Source organism: Neomonachus schauinslandi, chromosome 4, assembly GCF_002201575.2.
Source record: "Neomonachus schauinslandi chromosome 4, ASM220157v2, whole genome shotgun sequence".
NCBI classification, from domain to species: domain Eukaryota; kingdom Metazoa; phylum Chordata; class Mammalia; order Carnivora; family Phocidae; genus Neomonachus; species Neomonachus schauinslandi.
This window is the reverse complement of record NC_058406.1, coordinates 103,247,023-103,263,568: the sequence shown is the minus strand read 5'-3', so window position 1 is coordinate 103,263,568 and position 16,546 is coordinate 103,247,023. Positions and strand designations below refer to the sequence as shown.

At 44.2% G+C, this 16,546-nt stretch overlaps 2 protein-coding genes across 5 annotated transcripts in view; one reads left to right on the top strand and one right to left on the bottom strand.

Moving 5' to 3' along the window:
• Positions 1–10,332, top strand: part of POGZ (pogo transposable element derived with ZNF domain) — a 49,803-nt gene extending 39,471 nt beyond the window's left edge. For all 4 annotated transcript variants that reach the window (XM_021688012.1, XM_044914173.1, XM_044914172.1 and 1 more), the window contains 9 exons: positions 3,234–3,334; positions 3,872–4,018; positions 6,466–6,600; positions 6,713–6,885; positions 7,042–7,182; positions 7,646–7,702; positions 7,893–8,005; positions 8,218–8,242; positions 8,380–10,332. In XM_021688012.1, the coding sequence (XP_021543687.1) occupies positions 3,234–3,334; positions 3,872–4,018; positions 6,466–6,600; positions 6,713–6,885; positions 7,042–7,182; positions 7,646–7,702; positions 7,893–8,005; positions 8,218–8,242; positions 8,380–10,051 (2,564 nt within the window). In that variant the 3' untranslated portion in view covers positions 10,052–10,332. The remainder of the gene's footprint in view (positions 1–3,233; positions 3,335–3,871; positions 4,019–6,465; positions 6,601–6,712; positions 6,886–7,041; positions 7,183–7,645; positions 7,703–7,892; positions 8,006–8,217; positions 8,243–8,379) is intronic.
• A 2,592-nt stretch (positions 10,333–12,924) lies between these two features.
• PSMB4 (proteasome 20S subunit beta 4) lies at positions 12,925–15,338 on the bottom strand. The gene is made up of 7 exons (XM_021688013.1): positions 15,168–15,338; positions 14,735–14,941; positions 14,312–14,458; positions 14,051–14,132; positions 13,556–13,672; positions 13,258–13,346; positions 12,925–13,049 (listed from the first exon to the last, which is right to left on the bottom strand). The coding sequence occupies exons 1-7, from the start codon at positions 15,305–15,307 to the stop codon at positions 13,037–13,039; spliced, it is 795 nt and encodes a 264-aa protein (XP_021543688.1). The 5' UTR covers positions 15,308–15,338; the 3' UTR covers positions 12,925–13,036.
• Between the last annotated feature and the right edge of the window lie 1,208 nt (positions 15,339–16,546).

Genomic DNA, 16,546 nt, shown 5'->3' with positions numbered 1-16,546 from the left:
TCATGACCTGAGCCAAAGGCAGACGCTTAATGACTGAGCCACCCAGGCGCCCCTATTTTCTGAAGTGTTTTTAAATGAAATTGTAGACATAATGACATTTCACCCCCAAATACTTAAGTATGTATCTCTAAAAAATAAAGACTGTATTCTATATACAGCCATAGTACCTTTTTCAAGATCTAACAGAAGCAATCGTAAATCCTTAATATCATCTAGTACCTAGTCCATTTTCAAATTTCCTGAATTGTCCCAAAACATCAATGGATCATGGCACTTAATTATAGTAATAGTATAATCTTAATAGCATTATGTTTTTCTTCACACTTGTTTAAGGGCAGTAGACTGAAGAAGAGGTAGAGTTGAGGGAAGGATGCTTCAGGCTTAAAACCATGGTCAGATGTCAGGGGAGGATCCTGTGTGGAAAACAACTCAACCAAGGGGGAACTAATTGCTTGATAAAGTCTTGGAATATATGGAATGATGAGGTTGGCTGAACCTTAGAAAGGTATAAGATATCTATCCTTTCTTTTTTTTTTTTTTTTAAGATTTATTTATTTTAGAGAGAGAGCGTGCGAGCAGGGGGAGGGCCAGAGGGAGAGGGAGACAAGCAGACTCCCCACTGAGCAGGGTGCCTGACACGGGGCTCGATTCCAGGACCTGAGCCAAAATCAAGAGTTGGATGCTTAGGGGCGCCTGGGTGGCTCAGTCGTTAAGCGTCTGCTTTCGGCTCAGGTCATGATCCCAAGGTCCTGGGATCGAGCCCCACATCGGGCTCCCTGCTCGGCGGGAAGCCTGCTTCTCCCTCTCCCACTCCCCTGCTTGTGTTCCCTCTCTCGCTGTGTCTCTCTCTATCCTATAAATAAATAAATAAAATCTTAAAAAAAAAAAAAAAAAAAAGAGTTGGACACTTAACCAACTGAGCCAGTTAGGCGCCCCTGTCCTTTCTTTCATAATTTGGAGAATAGGAAGCAGAAGCTGTAGTAGTTCACTCCTATGTTCTCAAAGTAAAAGACAGTGTTAGGTGTCAAGGACATGAGGGTAATGGTGCTGGGAGGGACCGTGTTAGGATGGCCACTTTGCAAAATCAGTTATTCTGTTTCTGGAATCTTTCCATACCAGCTCCAGTGTGGAACTAGAACAGATGTGGATGGTTACTAGAGATGTCTTAAATCGACTGATGCCTTAGGTTTCTATCTCACTGGTTTTCTTGGTATGAGATAATATATATAAATCTTAGTATGGTGTTTATGTGTTAGAAATTGCTTTAATTAATGTTGTTGTTATTGATGTTGTGTAACAGCTATACCAAGAGAGCTGATACATAGGTTGTAGGAAGAGCTTCAAGGTTGAATGAGATTGCCCAGGGAGAACACAGAATAAGAGAGGTTAGGACAGAAAGTTGGAAAGCACCAATATTTAAAGATGTTCTAGGAAAAAAAAAGAAAAGCAATTAATGACAAATTGAATTAAGAGGCAAAGCGCAAAAGGAGAAAATATTGTCATTTTTATTTTTTTTTAAGATTTTATTTATTTATTTGACAGAGAGCATGCACACAAGTAGGCAGAGCGGCAGGCACAGGGAGAGGGGGAAGCAGGCTCCCTGCTGAGCAGGGAGCCCAACGTGGGGCTTGATCCCAGGACCCCGGGATCATGACCTGAGCCGAAGGCAGATGCTTAACTGACTGAGCCACCCAGGCGCCCCCAAAATATTGTCATTTTTAGTTGACACTTAGTTACTATTTCCCAAACATGGCGTGCACTTCCATATCTCCCTGCCTTTGTTCCTGTTCTTCTCTTGGTCCCTGTATCTGGCAAACCCCTATTCTTTCAACGTTCAGCTCATATATCTTACAGCTTATCTTCATTCTTTTAGATAGAATTTTTTATTTGTGTCTTTGTAGCACCTAATGAATCTCTAGGCAGTGCTTCTAAATGGGTTGCCATACCCCTTTGAGATAAACACAAAACTTGTGAACCCTCTTCCCAGAAAATAAACATTTTACTCTTTCGCAAATAATTTCAGGAGATACCTAGGTTCCCTGAGGCATCGTCCATGGACCCCAGATTAAGAATCTCTGGTTTTGGGCGCCTGGGTGGCTCAGTTGGTTAAGCGACTGCCTTCGGCTCAGGTCATGATCCTGGAGTCCCGGGATTGAGTCCCGCATCGGGCTCCCTGCTCGGCAGGGAGTCTGCTTCTCCCTCTCCCACTCCCCGTTTGTGTTCCCTCTCTCGCTGTGTCTTTCTCTGTCAAATAAATAAATAAAATCTTTAAAAAAAAAAAAAAAAGAATCCCTGGTTTTTTGTTTGTTTACTTTAAAGAATTATTTCAGTTTCTCTCTTTTGGGGGAGCAGGGATTGGACATTTTCCAGTAAATGCTTAAAGCTTCAAATTCACAATTTCTACATTTGCAAAAACTTGAAAATAATTCCAGTGACCATAAGAAAAATAGTTATTTTGTCTAATTCAAAATGTGTAGCAATTCAAATTATTATTAAAAATTCAGAATTGTAGCCTTATAAGCTTGACAAAATGACCAATTTCAAAGTTTAATCATTTCAACAACTCATAACAAGGCAAGAACTTCTGTTCCTGATTGTCAGTCTTTTGAGGACAAATTCTTGTACTCATTTAGTAGATGTTTGATAAATGTTTGGAATTATTCATAGGAGACGATCATTGTCTATCTTTGAGCAGAGGGATGAAACAGTGTAGTAATTTAAAATAATTCATTTGGCAATGGTATGTAAAGCATAGACACTATTTATTGGAGAGATGGGAGGTATTGGAAGCCAGCTGATTAGTAGTAGGAAATCATGTGGGCTTCTACCAAGTTTTTGTCTGTGAGAATGGAAAAATGACCATTCCTAGATACATTCTGAAATAATGGTGACAGAACACAGGGGTGTAGACTCAGAGATAGTGCCTAAGTGTAGGAGGAGGTAGGGAAGTGAGAAGCGAAACAACCAGGAATCAGAAGGAGGCTGAATTAGAGTTGGTGGTGGAGTATCTAATTAAAATGTCTTGTAAACAGTTTGGAGCTTTAGTAAGAAGTCTGAGCTAGAGGCAAAAGGTTTGTTGTTATCAGCAACACAGATGTTAAGACAGAACCATTTTAAAGAAAGAAGAGATTTAATGAAAGTAAAGATAGAGAAGTCAGAGAATAAAGATTATGAGTCAGCAGGACTTTGGTCTTATTTCCAAGTGGATTTATTGATTATTTTTCTTCTTACAGCCAAGTGCAAGATCTGTGAGTGGGCGTTTGAGAGTGAGCCACTATTTCTCCAGCATATGAAGGATACTCATAAGCCTGGAGAGATGCCTTATGTCTGCCAGGTATTGCCTTTTTCTCTAGGGAGCTTTAGCCATTTCGCTCTCAGTGGATTCTACACTGAGAATTCTACAAAGAATCCACTAAAATGAACATTGCTGCATACCTACTGCATACACTCAGTTTTTTAGGAACCCTGTGGAGATCCAGAAGAAATAATAAACCTAGAGTCTGTTTTCAGGATTTTCCATGCCAGAGAAAAACATTAAAGGAACATGTGCATGTACCCAGCCAGGGAACATACACATGTACTGCAGGAATGTGTCTCCTGAATGGCCCTGTAGAGATGGACAAAGAAAACTTTACTCCTCTTAGTCACAAAGTGGATTGTTCTCAGACTTTTTTGTCCTTCCCCTGTTTTTATTTTAATCAACAGCTGAATCTATCACAAGTAGCCCTGCATTATAGAGTCAGAATAATAATTTGATTTCTGTGCATTTAGGAAAACTTATTTTTCTCTTACTTTGACATTTTTGTTGCTACCTCTTTTTTAAGGCCTCAGTTGTTCACTCTTAGCTTATTTTCCCTCTTATGTGACTCAGGTGTGTCAGTATCGCTCCTCACTCTACTCTGAGGTAGATGTCCATTTTCGGATGATCCATGAGGATACTCGGCATCTGCTCTGCCCTTATTGCCTGAAGGTCTTCAAAAATGGCAATGCATTCCAACAGCATTACATGAGGCACCAGGTACCAGGCACCAAGCAATTCCCATATTCTCATTTTTTTAATTTTATGGATGCTGGGGCCAGGGCTGAGCTAGGCAGATTTTGGTAGAGAAGATACTGTATGTATGTTTGCAAAAATTGGCCAAATTTCAATTATATGCCATGCACTGGGCTAGGTGCCAGGGATTTAGTGGTGTACAACACAAATAGTGTACTAGAGAATATTGTGTTAGGGGAAGTATAAGATATATAAAAGCATATACCTATGTTGGGAGCCTGCTAAGGCTTTCTTGGAAGAAGAGTATTCAAGGCCTAAAGTGTGAGGAAGGGTGAGCCATGTGAAGTGGGATGGAAGAACGGTGTCCTCCAAGCACAGAGTGAAGGTTCATAGAATTAAAGGAAGTTCAGTGTGGTTGGAGTGTTGGCCACAAGGGGGAGGTTGGAAGTTAGGAAACAGGTGGTAGAAAATCCTGTAAGCCAAAGGGGTTTCAACTTTTTTAAGTCATTGGAGAGGCATTAAAGGGATTTTTTAAGTCCTTGAGTGATATGGTCAAATTTGTTTTAAGTTACGATTACACTGGCTGCATTAGGAGAATGAATTGAAAGAGATTAAGACCACAGTTAGGGGGACACGCCAAAGGCTCTTTTGGTTTAGGTGAGAGACAGTAGTGGCTTTTGGCTTTGAAAAGAAGAGGATAGAGTTGAGAGATACTGAGAAGGTAAGTGATATTTACAATTTAGAGATGGATTTGGTAAAGGTATAGAGGAGGGAGTTAGGAATAGTGCCTAAAATTCTGTCTCGGGAAAAATGGATGAATGGTGAGACTATGTATTGAGATAGAAACACTGTAGAAAGTAAGGTTGGCAGCAGAAGTGGGGATTACATGTTTGGGTATTCTGAGTTCAGCAAATATAGTTGTCTATTGAACAGGTAGTTGGATATATTGGTCTGAAGCTTGGGAGAAAAGCCTGAGTTGTGGAAAACATACTTAGGAATCATAATTACATAAATCAAGTGATTTTAAACGTAGAAGTTGCCATGTTCCCTCACCCCCAATTGAGAATAAGATGAAGGTTTAGAACCTCTGAAGACTCTGTCTACAAAGCCAGTACCATAGTCCTAGGAGGAAAACCAGAAGAGACTTGATGTCAAGGAAGCTAAGGGGAGGAAAGTGTTTTGAAGAAAGGGGTGTGATCAAAATGTTGCAGGAAGATGTCAAGCACTATAGAAACTTAGAGGCCAACGTTTAATTTAGCAACGTTGATGGACGCCATGTGGTTGGTTAGCAGAGTGGAAGTCAGATTTCAGCAGGATGAATGAAGAGATGAGGAAATGGCAACAACTTTTTTACAAGTTTCAGAAGGGGAAGACTGAGGGTTGGCACATCCAGGGGAAGAGGTAGCAGAAGAGAATTTGTTCTTGCTTTTGTGTTTTGATTTTAAGATGGATTAAATAGGGCCTTGTTTTAAAATGCTGCAAGAAAGGAGCCACTAGAGAAGAGTGAAGGTACATAGAGAAGACACAAAATGGAGAACCAGATGGGTGCACCTGTGCTTAACATTTGCCTGGGTCTGCACACACGTTCCTGCACTGTCACATGTGAGCTCCCTCTTGGGCTCACATACTCATATGCATAGGGGTGACTGCTTGTAATCCTCCACATGTGTATTTCCAAAGAGCAGCATGGAAATTGTCCCTTGTACTCAGGTAAATGGAGTCTTGTTATCCTGGGAAGAAAACCATAGACCTGGGTCTTGTTTCTGAAGGACTTCAGTAGTAGGCAGTCTGCATCCTCAAACTTGTGTCACAGGGACAAGTGCATGTCTATATATTGATGTGTTAAGAAGAAAAATAGCAAGGGATAGAAAGGTATAGAAAAGGTAGAGAAAAATACTGTCATTCATGTTAAGAAAGAAAAAGAAAGGACAAAGAGGGAGATTGTGATTGGAGATGTGTTTGTGTTATGTGGCTATGTGCTTAGACTGTCCATGAAAGAATACTCAAGAAACTGGTAACAAGTTGTTTCTGTGCAAAGGGATGGAGGGTTGGAATTGAAGGCAGACTTAAAACATGAAGGAATATGGAATAAAAAGTAGATTTTTTTTTAGTAATGTACATTTTACTGTGTTTAAAAAAAAAGAAGAGTGTCCAGAAGTAGGTAGCACTGTCTGCATTGTAAAGACAGAGTAGGGGCAAGTAAAGTTTAAGCCACTAATCCACATTGTTAAACCAAGTCAGGAAGAGATGGTTGGAGGACCTAGTCGTCCTGGCTGTGAATCTGCCTTTCTTTGGGACCATGGGAGGTGATGATTCTCAATGGTAGGTTTTGGTGTTGTGTATCTTTCTTCCTCTTTCAGTTACCCACAGAAAGGGGGAAAGGATGATTGTTAGCATTAATCTACCTTCTCATCAGGAAAGAAAATTTATTGGGAATCTTCAAGGGATTCTCTTTCTTTTCCCCCCTTCAGAAGAGGAACGTTTATCACTGCAACAAATGCCGGCTGCAGTTTCTCTTTGCCAAGGACAAAATTGAACACAAGCTTCAGCACCATAAAACCTTCCGTAAACCCAAGCAGCTAGAAGGTTTGAAACCAGGCACGAAGGTAAAGGGCTTGTCACCGTTTCTTCTATAGATCCAGGGGGCGGGGGGGATAGAGATTATCAGTATTCCAAGGTTTAGCACAGTGTCTAATTGTTCCTTCCCTTGGCTCACAGGTGACAATCCGGGCTTCCCGAGGGCAGCCACGAACTGTTCCTGTTTCCTCCAATGATGCACCTCCCAGCACCTTGCAGGAGGCAGCACCACTGTCCTCCTCAACGGACCCTCTGCCTGTCTTCCTTTATCCCCCTGTCCGGCGCAACATCCAGAAGAGAGCTGTTAGGAAAATGTCAGTGCCTTCTTCTGGAGGCTGGGGGCCGGGTGGGCACGACGACTCCTATAGCCAGTGTAATCTAGTAGCCTTTTAGCAGGATCTGTTGTCTGAAGCCCCCACAGTTTGAGGACTCCTGGGGCGTTAACAAGAAATTTCTTTGTTTCTTGACAGGAGTGTCATGGGCCGGCAGACGTGCCTGGAGTGCAGCTTTGAGATCCCGGATTTCCCTAATCATTTCCCTACTTATGTTCACTGCTCTCTCTGTCGCTATAGCACCTGCTGCTCTCGAGCCTATGCCAACCACATGATCAAGTAAGTCTCTGTTAAACCAGTGATCTTATCTGGAAGTTCAGATTCTCCAGAACTCATTTCATTCCCTCCTTCAACTCTTAGAGCTGTTTGTCCATCTCTCCTAGCAGGGTAAGAGTCAAACCCATGTTCATTTGGCTTTGATGGTCTGTGCTCTAATTTTGTAGGACCTCGCTACTCAGAGTATGGCCCAAAGACCAGCAGCAGTAGATGGGAGCTTGTTAGAAATGCAGCCTCCGCTCCCCAACCCCAGGCTACTCAATCAGAATGTGTGTTTTAATAGCTCTCCTGGTGATTCATGTGCATACTCATAGGGAATATTAATATGACAGGAAAACTGGCTTGGGTTGAGGTGAGGATGGATTAAAGTGGCATCTCTTTTGTTGGGGCATTGTCAGAGACCAAGATCTCTTGGTTAATGATCAGAACCCCTTAACTCATGCTGTTTTTTCTTTGTCTTTCTCAGCAATCATGTTCCACGCAAGAGCCCCAAGTATTTGGCTTTGTTTAAAAATTCTGTGAGGTAAGGGAAAACTTAGTGATGGTCTCTTAATTTTTCACGTTCTTACATTAAATCCTTTTAAGTAACTTAGGGAGGGGTATGTGAATTAATTTGAGAAAGAGGAGAAAGGATACTCTCTTTATTAGACCTCAGATTTTATCCCTAGTGTCACTGATATATTGTTTAATATACTCTTGATTCTTTTTCTTAGTGGAATCAAGCTGGCTTGCACTTCATGTACCTTTGTTACCTCTGTGGGAGATGCCATGGCCAAGCATTTGGTATTCAACCCCTCTCACAGATCCAGCAGCATCCTGCCACGGGGTAAGTAGTAGAGATGGGAGTTAGTGGGACAACAAAAAAAGAAAATAAGGATATAAGTCCTACCATGAGTCAGGAGCCTCTCTACCTGGGCTAGCTCGTCCACTGTTCAGATAGACATCACCAAATTCGAAGCATTCCAGCCTGACCTTCATATAAGACTGGAGGGCTTGTTTCTTTGAGTTAACATTTCTTTATTGTCTCATTTCCTATAGGACTCACTTGGATGTCTCACTCAAGGTAACAGGAATCTCACTTCATGGTTTAATTTCTATTTTCAGTGTGTTTTCATCTTTTATTATTATCGCTGCTACTATTAGTATTTCATTTTTCTGGTTTAACTGAGCTTTCTTTTCCTCTCTTTGCTAACCCCTTAGACATGGCCACACTCGTGACCGAGTGCATGACCGGGGCTTGAAGAATATATATCCGCTTCCTGCCTTCCCCTCTAATAAAACTGCCACTGTGAAATCTGCGGGGGCCACCCCAGCTGAGCCTGAAGAGCTTCCAACTCCTATGGCCCAAACACTCCCGTCACCAGCCTCAACCGCAACCCCACCACCAACCCCAACCCACCCCCAGCCTTTAGCCCTTCCACCCTTGGCTGCAGAGGGAGCCGAATGTCTGAATGTTGATGACCAGGATGAAGGGAGCCCAGTCATCCAGGAGCCTGAGCAGGCAACAGGGGGCGGTAGTGGCAGTGGGGTTGGCAAGAAGGAGCAGCTGTCTGTGAAGAAGCTTCGAGTGGTACTGTTTGCCCTGTGCTGCAATACAGAACAGGCCGCTGAACACTTCCGAAATCCCCAACGACGGATCCGGCGTTGGCTTCGGCGCTTCCAGGCCTCCCAGGGGGAGAATCTGGAGGGCAAATATCTGAGCTTAGAAGCAGAAGAGAAGCTGGCTGAGTGGGTCCTAACCCAGCGAGAGCAACAGCTACCTGTGAATGAGGAGACCTTGTTCCAGAAGGCCACCAAAATAGGACGTTCTTTGGAGGGGGGGTTTAAGATCTCTTATGAGTGGGCTGTGCGTTTCATGCTCCGGCACCACCTGACTCCCCATGCCCGACGAGCTGTGGCCCACACCCTACCTAAGGATGTGGCAGAGAATGCAGGGCTCTTCATTGAATTCGTACAACGACAGATTCACAACCAGGACTTACCCTTGTCCATGATTGTGGCTATTGATGAGATCTCCTTGTTCCTGGATACAGAGGTGCTGAGCAGTGATGACCGTAAGGAGAATGCCCTGCAGACAGTGGGCACAGGGGAACCTTGGTGTGACGTGGTGCTGGCCATTCTAGCAGATGGCACTGTCCTCCCCACCCTGGTTTTCTACCGAGGACAAATGGATCAACCTGCTAATGTGCCAGACTCTATATTGCTAGAGGCGAAGGAGAGTGGCTACAGTGATGACGAGATCATGGAGCTGTGGTCAGCCCGAGTGTGGCAGAAGCACACCGCTTGCCAGCGCAGCAAAGGCATGCTTGTGATGGACTGTCATCGCACTCACTTGTCCGAAGAGGTGCTGGCTATGCTTAGTGCCTCTAGCACCTTGCCTGCGGTGGTCCCCGCAGGCTGTAGCTCCAAAATCCAGCCGTTAGATGTATGCATCAAACGAACTGTCAAGAACTTCCTACACAAAAAGTGGAAGGAGCAGGCTCGGGAAATGGCAGATACCGCGTGCGATTCTGATGTCCTGCTTCAACTGGTGCTGGTCTGGCTGGCCGAGGTGCTGGGCGTCATTGGGGACTGTCCAGAGCTGGTGCAGCGGTCCTTCCTTGTGGCTAGTGTTCTGCCTGGCCCTGATGGCAACATTCACTCACCCACGAGAAATGCTGACATGCAGGAGGAGCTCATTGCCTCCCTAGAGGAGCAGCTGAAGCTGAGTGGGGAACAGTCTGAGGAGCCCTCAGCTTCCACTCCCCGACCCAGGTCATCTCCTGAAGAGACAATTGAGCCTGAAAGCCTTCACCAGCTCTTTGAGGGTGAAAGCGAGACCGAGTCCTTTTATGGCTTTGAAGAAGCTGACCTAGATCTGATGGAGATTTGAGTGTTGGGGTCATGAGCGGGTGTGGAGTGGGGGTGGGAAAGTGTGAAGGGGGGGGTAGGGGGATTTCGGGGAAAGGGGATATGCCAGGTCGGGTATTTGGTTTATATTTTTTAATTTTATGCCACCACTCCCCCCGATGGTGACTTCTGTTTCCCTGTGGATTTGTGGATTATTAGGAATACCAGTAGTGATCCCGTCTGAGCCAAGAGCTGGCCCATTGGTTGTTCACTTCTGCTAAAAACAGGTTTTCGTGACTTTTTTTTTTTTTTTTTAAATTTAAATCACTGTGTTTGGTATTTTTCTGACAAAATCAAGAAAAAGAAAAAAAAAATTCTTCGTGGGCGAATGTTAAATTTTTTGTTTCCCCTTTTACCTCAATTGTATCATAGTACATCTGGATTTTTTTTTGTTTGTTTTACTGTGTGGCAATGTCTTTGGGCATGATGCTATCCAACCATTGTCAATGTGAGAACATTTCTGAAGATGGGAAAGACAAAAATATGTAGCTCACAAACTCTGGTTTATTATATATATGGATAAAAAAACTTTTTTCATTGTGGTCTTAACACTTTTATATAAAAATGAAAATGGAAAAAAAAACCCCACTGAACTCTCCTCCTTTCCTTCCTTCCCTCTCCAGAGATGTTGATTTCTCCAGCAACTCTGAAATACAAAATTGTGGCTTTAAAAATGCATGAAATCACCTCCCATCCAGAATGATGAATTAGATTTGTTTTTCCTCACCACCCTCCCTCCAACAAAAACATGACAAAACCAATATTCTTTGCACTTGGGATCCTTACCCCTTTTCCCATGCTCACACCATCACTCTGGACAAAGAATCATACATGTGTCATTAGCAAGCAAGAGGTACTGAGGTGATCACAGTGTTAGGGTGGAAGCCATTCCCAGTGTATGGGTCTTCATCATGTTAAGTGGACAGCATGCCTGTTCAAGAGATCACATGTCCTACAGCCAGGAGCTAATTGTGCAAGAAGTGTTGAACTTTAAAAACAAGACAGACCACTTGTTGAAATCCTGCTTACCCTGTGGCTTTCCTTATTTCTCTTAATGCTTAGAGAACAATGTGACCTGAAGAAGAAACACACAGGGGTGTGCACAAAGAAAAAGACATGAATCTTTATTTTTCACTGCCAGCTTCAAGGAAAGAATTTTTCTACGATTTGCATGAGGGATTTTTTTTAACTGTATGTACTCATGGTTATAAACTGAAATGTACTGTATCATACAGAGAAAAGGAACAAAAACCCAAGTCCAGCTTTCCCACAGCTAAACCTTCTGTCCATCCCAAGGCTTTCAGCAACATGTCCCTCCTGGGAGCTAAGGAGGCAGCCTGCAATAGGCTTGTAAATGGTTCATCTTTAAAATGTACATAAGTGGAACATTTAATAAAATGAGGGGAAATGGATTTATAAACAATGTGGTTTTTTTTCTAGGTAACCCTATTTTAGTAGGCTTTCACAGACTGGGACATGCTCAAGATGTGATGGGCCTGGTGGTACGGGTGTGACATTTGTTACTACCCTGTTTCTCCTCACCTCCATTTTTTGGTTTTTTAACCCCCAGCACACTATAATATAGTGAACTGGAGTGATCCCACCCATAAACAGTTTGGCCAGCTTCATGAACCCATGGCATCTGAAAAGTGAACTGAGGATCCATCTTCTCTTGGGCTTCTCTTCCCCAGCTTTTTTGCCTGATGCCATTTTGACAAATACGGACTTTGAAGTCAACCCTTTGCCTTTGAGAAAGTTCAAGAACTATGGTCAACTATCTACAATGACCTAATCCTTCTCTTTGGTAGTCTCCACAGCAGCCCCAGCCTCAGCAGAGCTGGGTTCCTGGCCTCTGCATACTATATGACTTTCTTGATGGGTAATTTTTTAAAGACCATAACACCAACAGTGGATCAGCTGGGTTTGGCCAGGAAGTTATCTTTGTGGATTCCACCCGCATGGCTTAGTAGTAGAAGGAAGTTTTTTTTGTTTTGTTTTTTTTATAATTCAGTTTAATCAATAAACAAGTATTTATTGACTACTTTCTGTGTTGAGACTGAGTATGTGGAAGACTGAAATAGAAAACATGGTTTCTTTTTACTTTTCATTTACTAGTTTTGTTGTAACATGGATAAAATGGAGGATATTTTGATCTCCCCGTCAGCGCTCTCACCTCACTAAACTTTTGCAGTTTTCAGTTTGCTGCCTACACTAGTTTCTCAAAGCAGTTTAGAGAGGATGTGCATCTGAATCACCTAGGGTGTTCATTTTTCAAGTTCAGGTTTAACACCATTTTGGGAGAATTTTGGCTAATGCCCCAAGTGATTTGACTCACGGCTAAACTTAGAAGACTTTTAAATGAACACATAGTAATTTTAAGAGGTTTTCTGATACTAGATATGGGCAATAAACATTTAAGTTAAATGTTGAAGTTACTTAGTATTTATTAAGGGTGAGGAGGTGGCATGGGTGAGGGATTGAAGCTTACCCAGAGCAGCTTTATTAGATGCTACATTTCCATCTTTGAAATGGTGTTTTAACTAAAATCACATTTGCAGCCAACATTAAACCAGAAAATCTTTAAGAATCTAGCACATGGGTGGAAACGTTGAAGAAAAATGTTAAGCACTTTGTTATCCCACAAAGATTAAGCCTGGCCTCTCTACGAAGCTGTTTTCTAGTACAGGCCCAAATGACAGTGGTGCATCTCCTGTACCGTCATGCAGAAAATCCTATATTTGCTGTAAGAATCAAGAGCCGATGGATGAAGGGTTCTCTCGGCAGGGAGGGAGATGGCATGTGGCAGTACTTCACACCTTCACTCCTGGTGTGACTTAGACAATAAAACCACTCAGCAAGCATTTCAAAGGACTGATTTATTTTACAATAGAAAAGTATACCTCTGAACCAGCCAAGTTCAAAGTTAGAAGAAGGGTACAACTGCAGTTCTGGATAATGCATCTGTATTTCATTCAAAGCCACTAAAAAGGAAGAGAGCATAATAAAATTGTGACGCCATCGAGGGAGGAATTAATTCCTAAATGCAACTCTATCCTCCAACCAAAACCCTCTCAACCCAAAGAATTCTTTTGGTTGAGATCCCCAGAAAAACCCAGCTTAGTACAAGCCAACGGGCCTCCGAACTGTTCTACCACTTATTTTTAATTCTGTAATTTTAATTTCAATCACCTGATCATGTGAGCAATCTCCCAGTTAGTCTCTGCAGACAGTGGTCCCTCAATTTCAACACCTTTTTCGGTGACAGTGGCGATTTGAAACTGAAAGAAAGCAGAGTTCCCAATGAAAATTCTACCCCCCACCCCATGAAGTCCCTGAGACCTACTCAAAGGTCAAGTTAGGGATCTTCCCCAATCTGAAGAGAGGAAATTTGGTAATCTGTTCTTCAAAAGCGAAGACCCAGGTATTACAACTATCCAGAGCCCACCAGTTAGAGTCCCATTTCTTTATTATTCATATCCCTCCTCACCCGGTTATAAGAACGGGCATCTCGATAATACAGCACTCGCATGCAGCGTTCCACTAGCTCTCGGGCCTCAGTCTGGCTCAGGACTGGCTGCTTCTCCAGAACTTCTCGCAGTAGAGGCTAGGGAAATGGGAAAAACATGGGAGATACCAGGGGCTGAACACCTGTTGGTCCCAAATCCACAGCATAAATGATTAAAAAAAAAAGATGACAATCCACCTACTGCCTCACACCCTGAATTCTGCTTACCTGTGCTAACACCAACTTGAAGGGTAAATTCTAGGGCATCCCTCTTTGCACATGTCTACTGAATCTGACATACCACTTTGTCATTGGAATATAAAGTGCCAACACGTATAGCCTCCAGACTACAAAGAAAGCCATCTGCCCAGCAGTAGGGATCCTAGCCTAGTCCTCCCGTTGGAATTTCAAGGGAAGAACAAGCAGATGACAACTAGCCCCCACTGCCTTGTCTTCCCTCCCCTCTCATGCACGTACCTGAGCCAAGTATGCACCATAACCAGTGGCCAGTGAAGGGGCTTCATAAGCGACACCAAGCATGTCCACATAACCAAGGAAGCTAACAGGACAACACAACAGGTCAAAGAATTCATTTCATCTTAGGTTTTCTTAGGTATCTTAGCTGCAAGTTGGGGCCATGGGGTCTGAGAAGTGGCATTCACTCAGAGGGAAGAGATAAAACACTACACAGACACCAGAGGTTGGGTAGTTGGGGAAATTAAGTTACGTCAAGTCAACCTCTCTCCATCAGCATAGCCTCCAATGACCATGGTGTTCCACAGGGGGTTCATCTTGGAGCGGCGGCTGTACATGGCCCTGGTCAGCCATGAATGAATAGCTCTAGGACTATAGCTGTGTCCATCTCCCAACAGCTCCTCATCAATCCTTAAAAGGAATCGGTCATGAGAAAAAGGAAAGAATGGAAGTCGGGAATTCCACCCACCCCGCAAAAGAAGTTACCATAATCTTCCCCATTTTACACCCCCTAACGCCGAAAACTATGTATTGCAAACACTCTCATCTTCCACCCCCAACAATTTTTCTGTCCTCTGCTGCAGCCTCAAAGTCCTCCACTCTAGAACTTCTAAGGGTGTTTAAAGACAAAAACAGTGACTTCCTCTCCCCACCTGGGATCTATCCCCTATTCTCCAGATAACTTACACCATCTGGCCGAGAACTTGCTTCAAATACTGGAAATCTGCGTAGTCTCCGGAAGCACCCAGCATGGTGCTGTCGTTGACTCGCATAATGCGAGATATGTTGCGGAAACGAGCCAAGGAGCCGTAGGAGCCCAGCATGTCTGCCGCAATCACCACTCCACCCTCAAACTTAACGCCCAGGACCGAGGTCCCGGTCACCATGGGGTTCCTAAACAGAGGGAGGGAGGTCTGGCGAGGGGAGAGGCACGGGAGAAGAGCCTGAGCTCTCTTCCACGCAGCGGGTTCCGCTTCTGATTTTCCATGTCTCCTTTCACTCTTCGGGACTCTCGGCCCCGCGGTCCGCACCTCGCCTTCCCCGGTTTCCTCAGAACCTACCGGCCCTTCCAGGCCTCCCCGTCCCGCCCCCTGCGCAGGCTACGACGCCGAGAACTTACTGCGTGTGCGTAATCGGACCCCCGTAGGGCGCGGACGCCGGCTCCACGGAGGCACCAGGAGTAGGCGGGATGTGGTAAAACTGCCCGGGAGCCGGACCTCCGGCCCAAAGTCTGGACCGCGACTCCAAAAACGCTTCCATCTTAGTCACGGTGGCAGAAGAAATGATAACGCATGCGCCAACGGAAGCGGAAGTGACCCTTCGGTGGCCACACCTTCTTCCTGCCAGCCGCTTCCAGCAGCCATGTTGATGAGGTCACAGCCGACCGTAAGCATTCTCGTGGTTGGTGGCAGAGACCCAGAGAGTTGGAATTTTCTGCCGTCGCAGCGCTTGGCCGCATCGCAGTAGAGGCTGGACCAGATCAGAGTGTTCTGACGCACAAGTTCAAGGAAGGGAGGTTGATTGGGAGGTGGGTATGGGGAGCCACTTCAAAGACAGTGTGGAGGCAGAAATTCTCGTGTCCTTTTTTGGATCTTTATCAAAAAGACCCACGTGAAACTGACAGTGAACCAGGATCTCTTACGTCTGTACTTCTCAAAGCAGTCCTGTATGGCAGGCATTATTCGACCTATTTTATAAATAAGGCTTGTGGCGTAGTTATTTACCTGACCACACAGCAAGTAAAGATCTGAGTCTTCAAGCCCAGATTTAAAAAGGAATCATATAGGGACGTCTGGGTGGCTCAGTGGGTTAAGCGTCTGCCTTCAGCTCAGGTCATGATCCCAGGATCCTGGGATCAAGTCCTCCATTAAAGGGAGCCTGCTTCTCCGTCTGCCTGCCGCTCCCCGTGCTTGTTCTCTGATAAATATAGGAGAATCTTTTAATCATACAGATGTGCATGCCCTGGGGTGTACGGTATCCCAGGTGGATCACACTCTATGGGACCCTGGACACATGTCTGAAAGTTCCCTTATTGTCAATGTTCTTGCCCTCCTTGTGAGCAGCAGAAAAATTCCATTGACTGTGGGCGTGAAACTAAATTCCAGGAGTTCCCGTTCCGATGTGGTTCTGTACCAGGCGCTGGAAGCAGTGTCTAGAATCAAACTGGTGAATCTAAAACCACTACTTTGCCACTCCTCCCTGATGTGGGAAAGACGTTAGGGTTCGAAGCCGATGGCCAGGGAAGAATTCTTGAGAGGTCTTTGGTGCAAAAAGGTGATTTTATTAAAGCACAGGGACAGGACCCATGGGCAAAAACAGCTGCTGCCCTGGGGTTGTGAGGGGTGGCTGATTATATACTATAAGGTTAGGGGAGGTAAGGAAAAAGGGAGGTTTCGAGAGAACTTATTCATATGCTAAGGAGGACCTACAAGATACTGGAGGCCTTGCCATTGTCAAGTTAAGGTGGTTTTTTCCGCTCTAGCAAGGCATTAACATTAA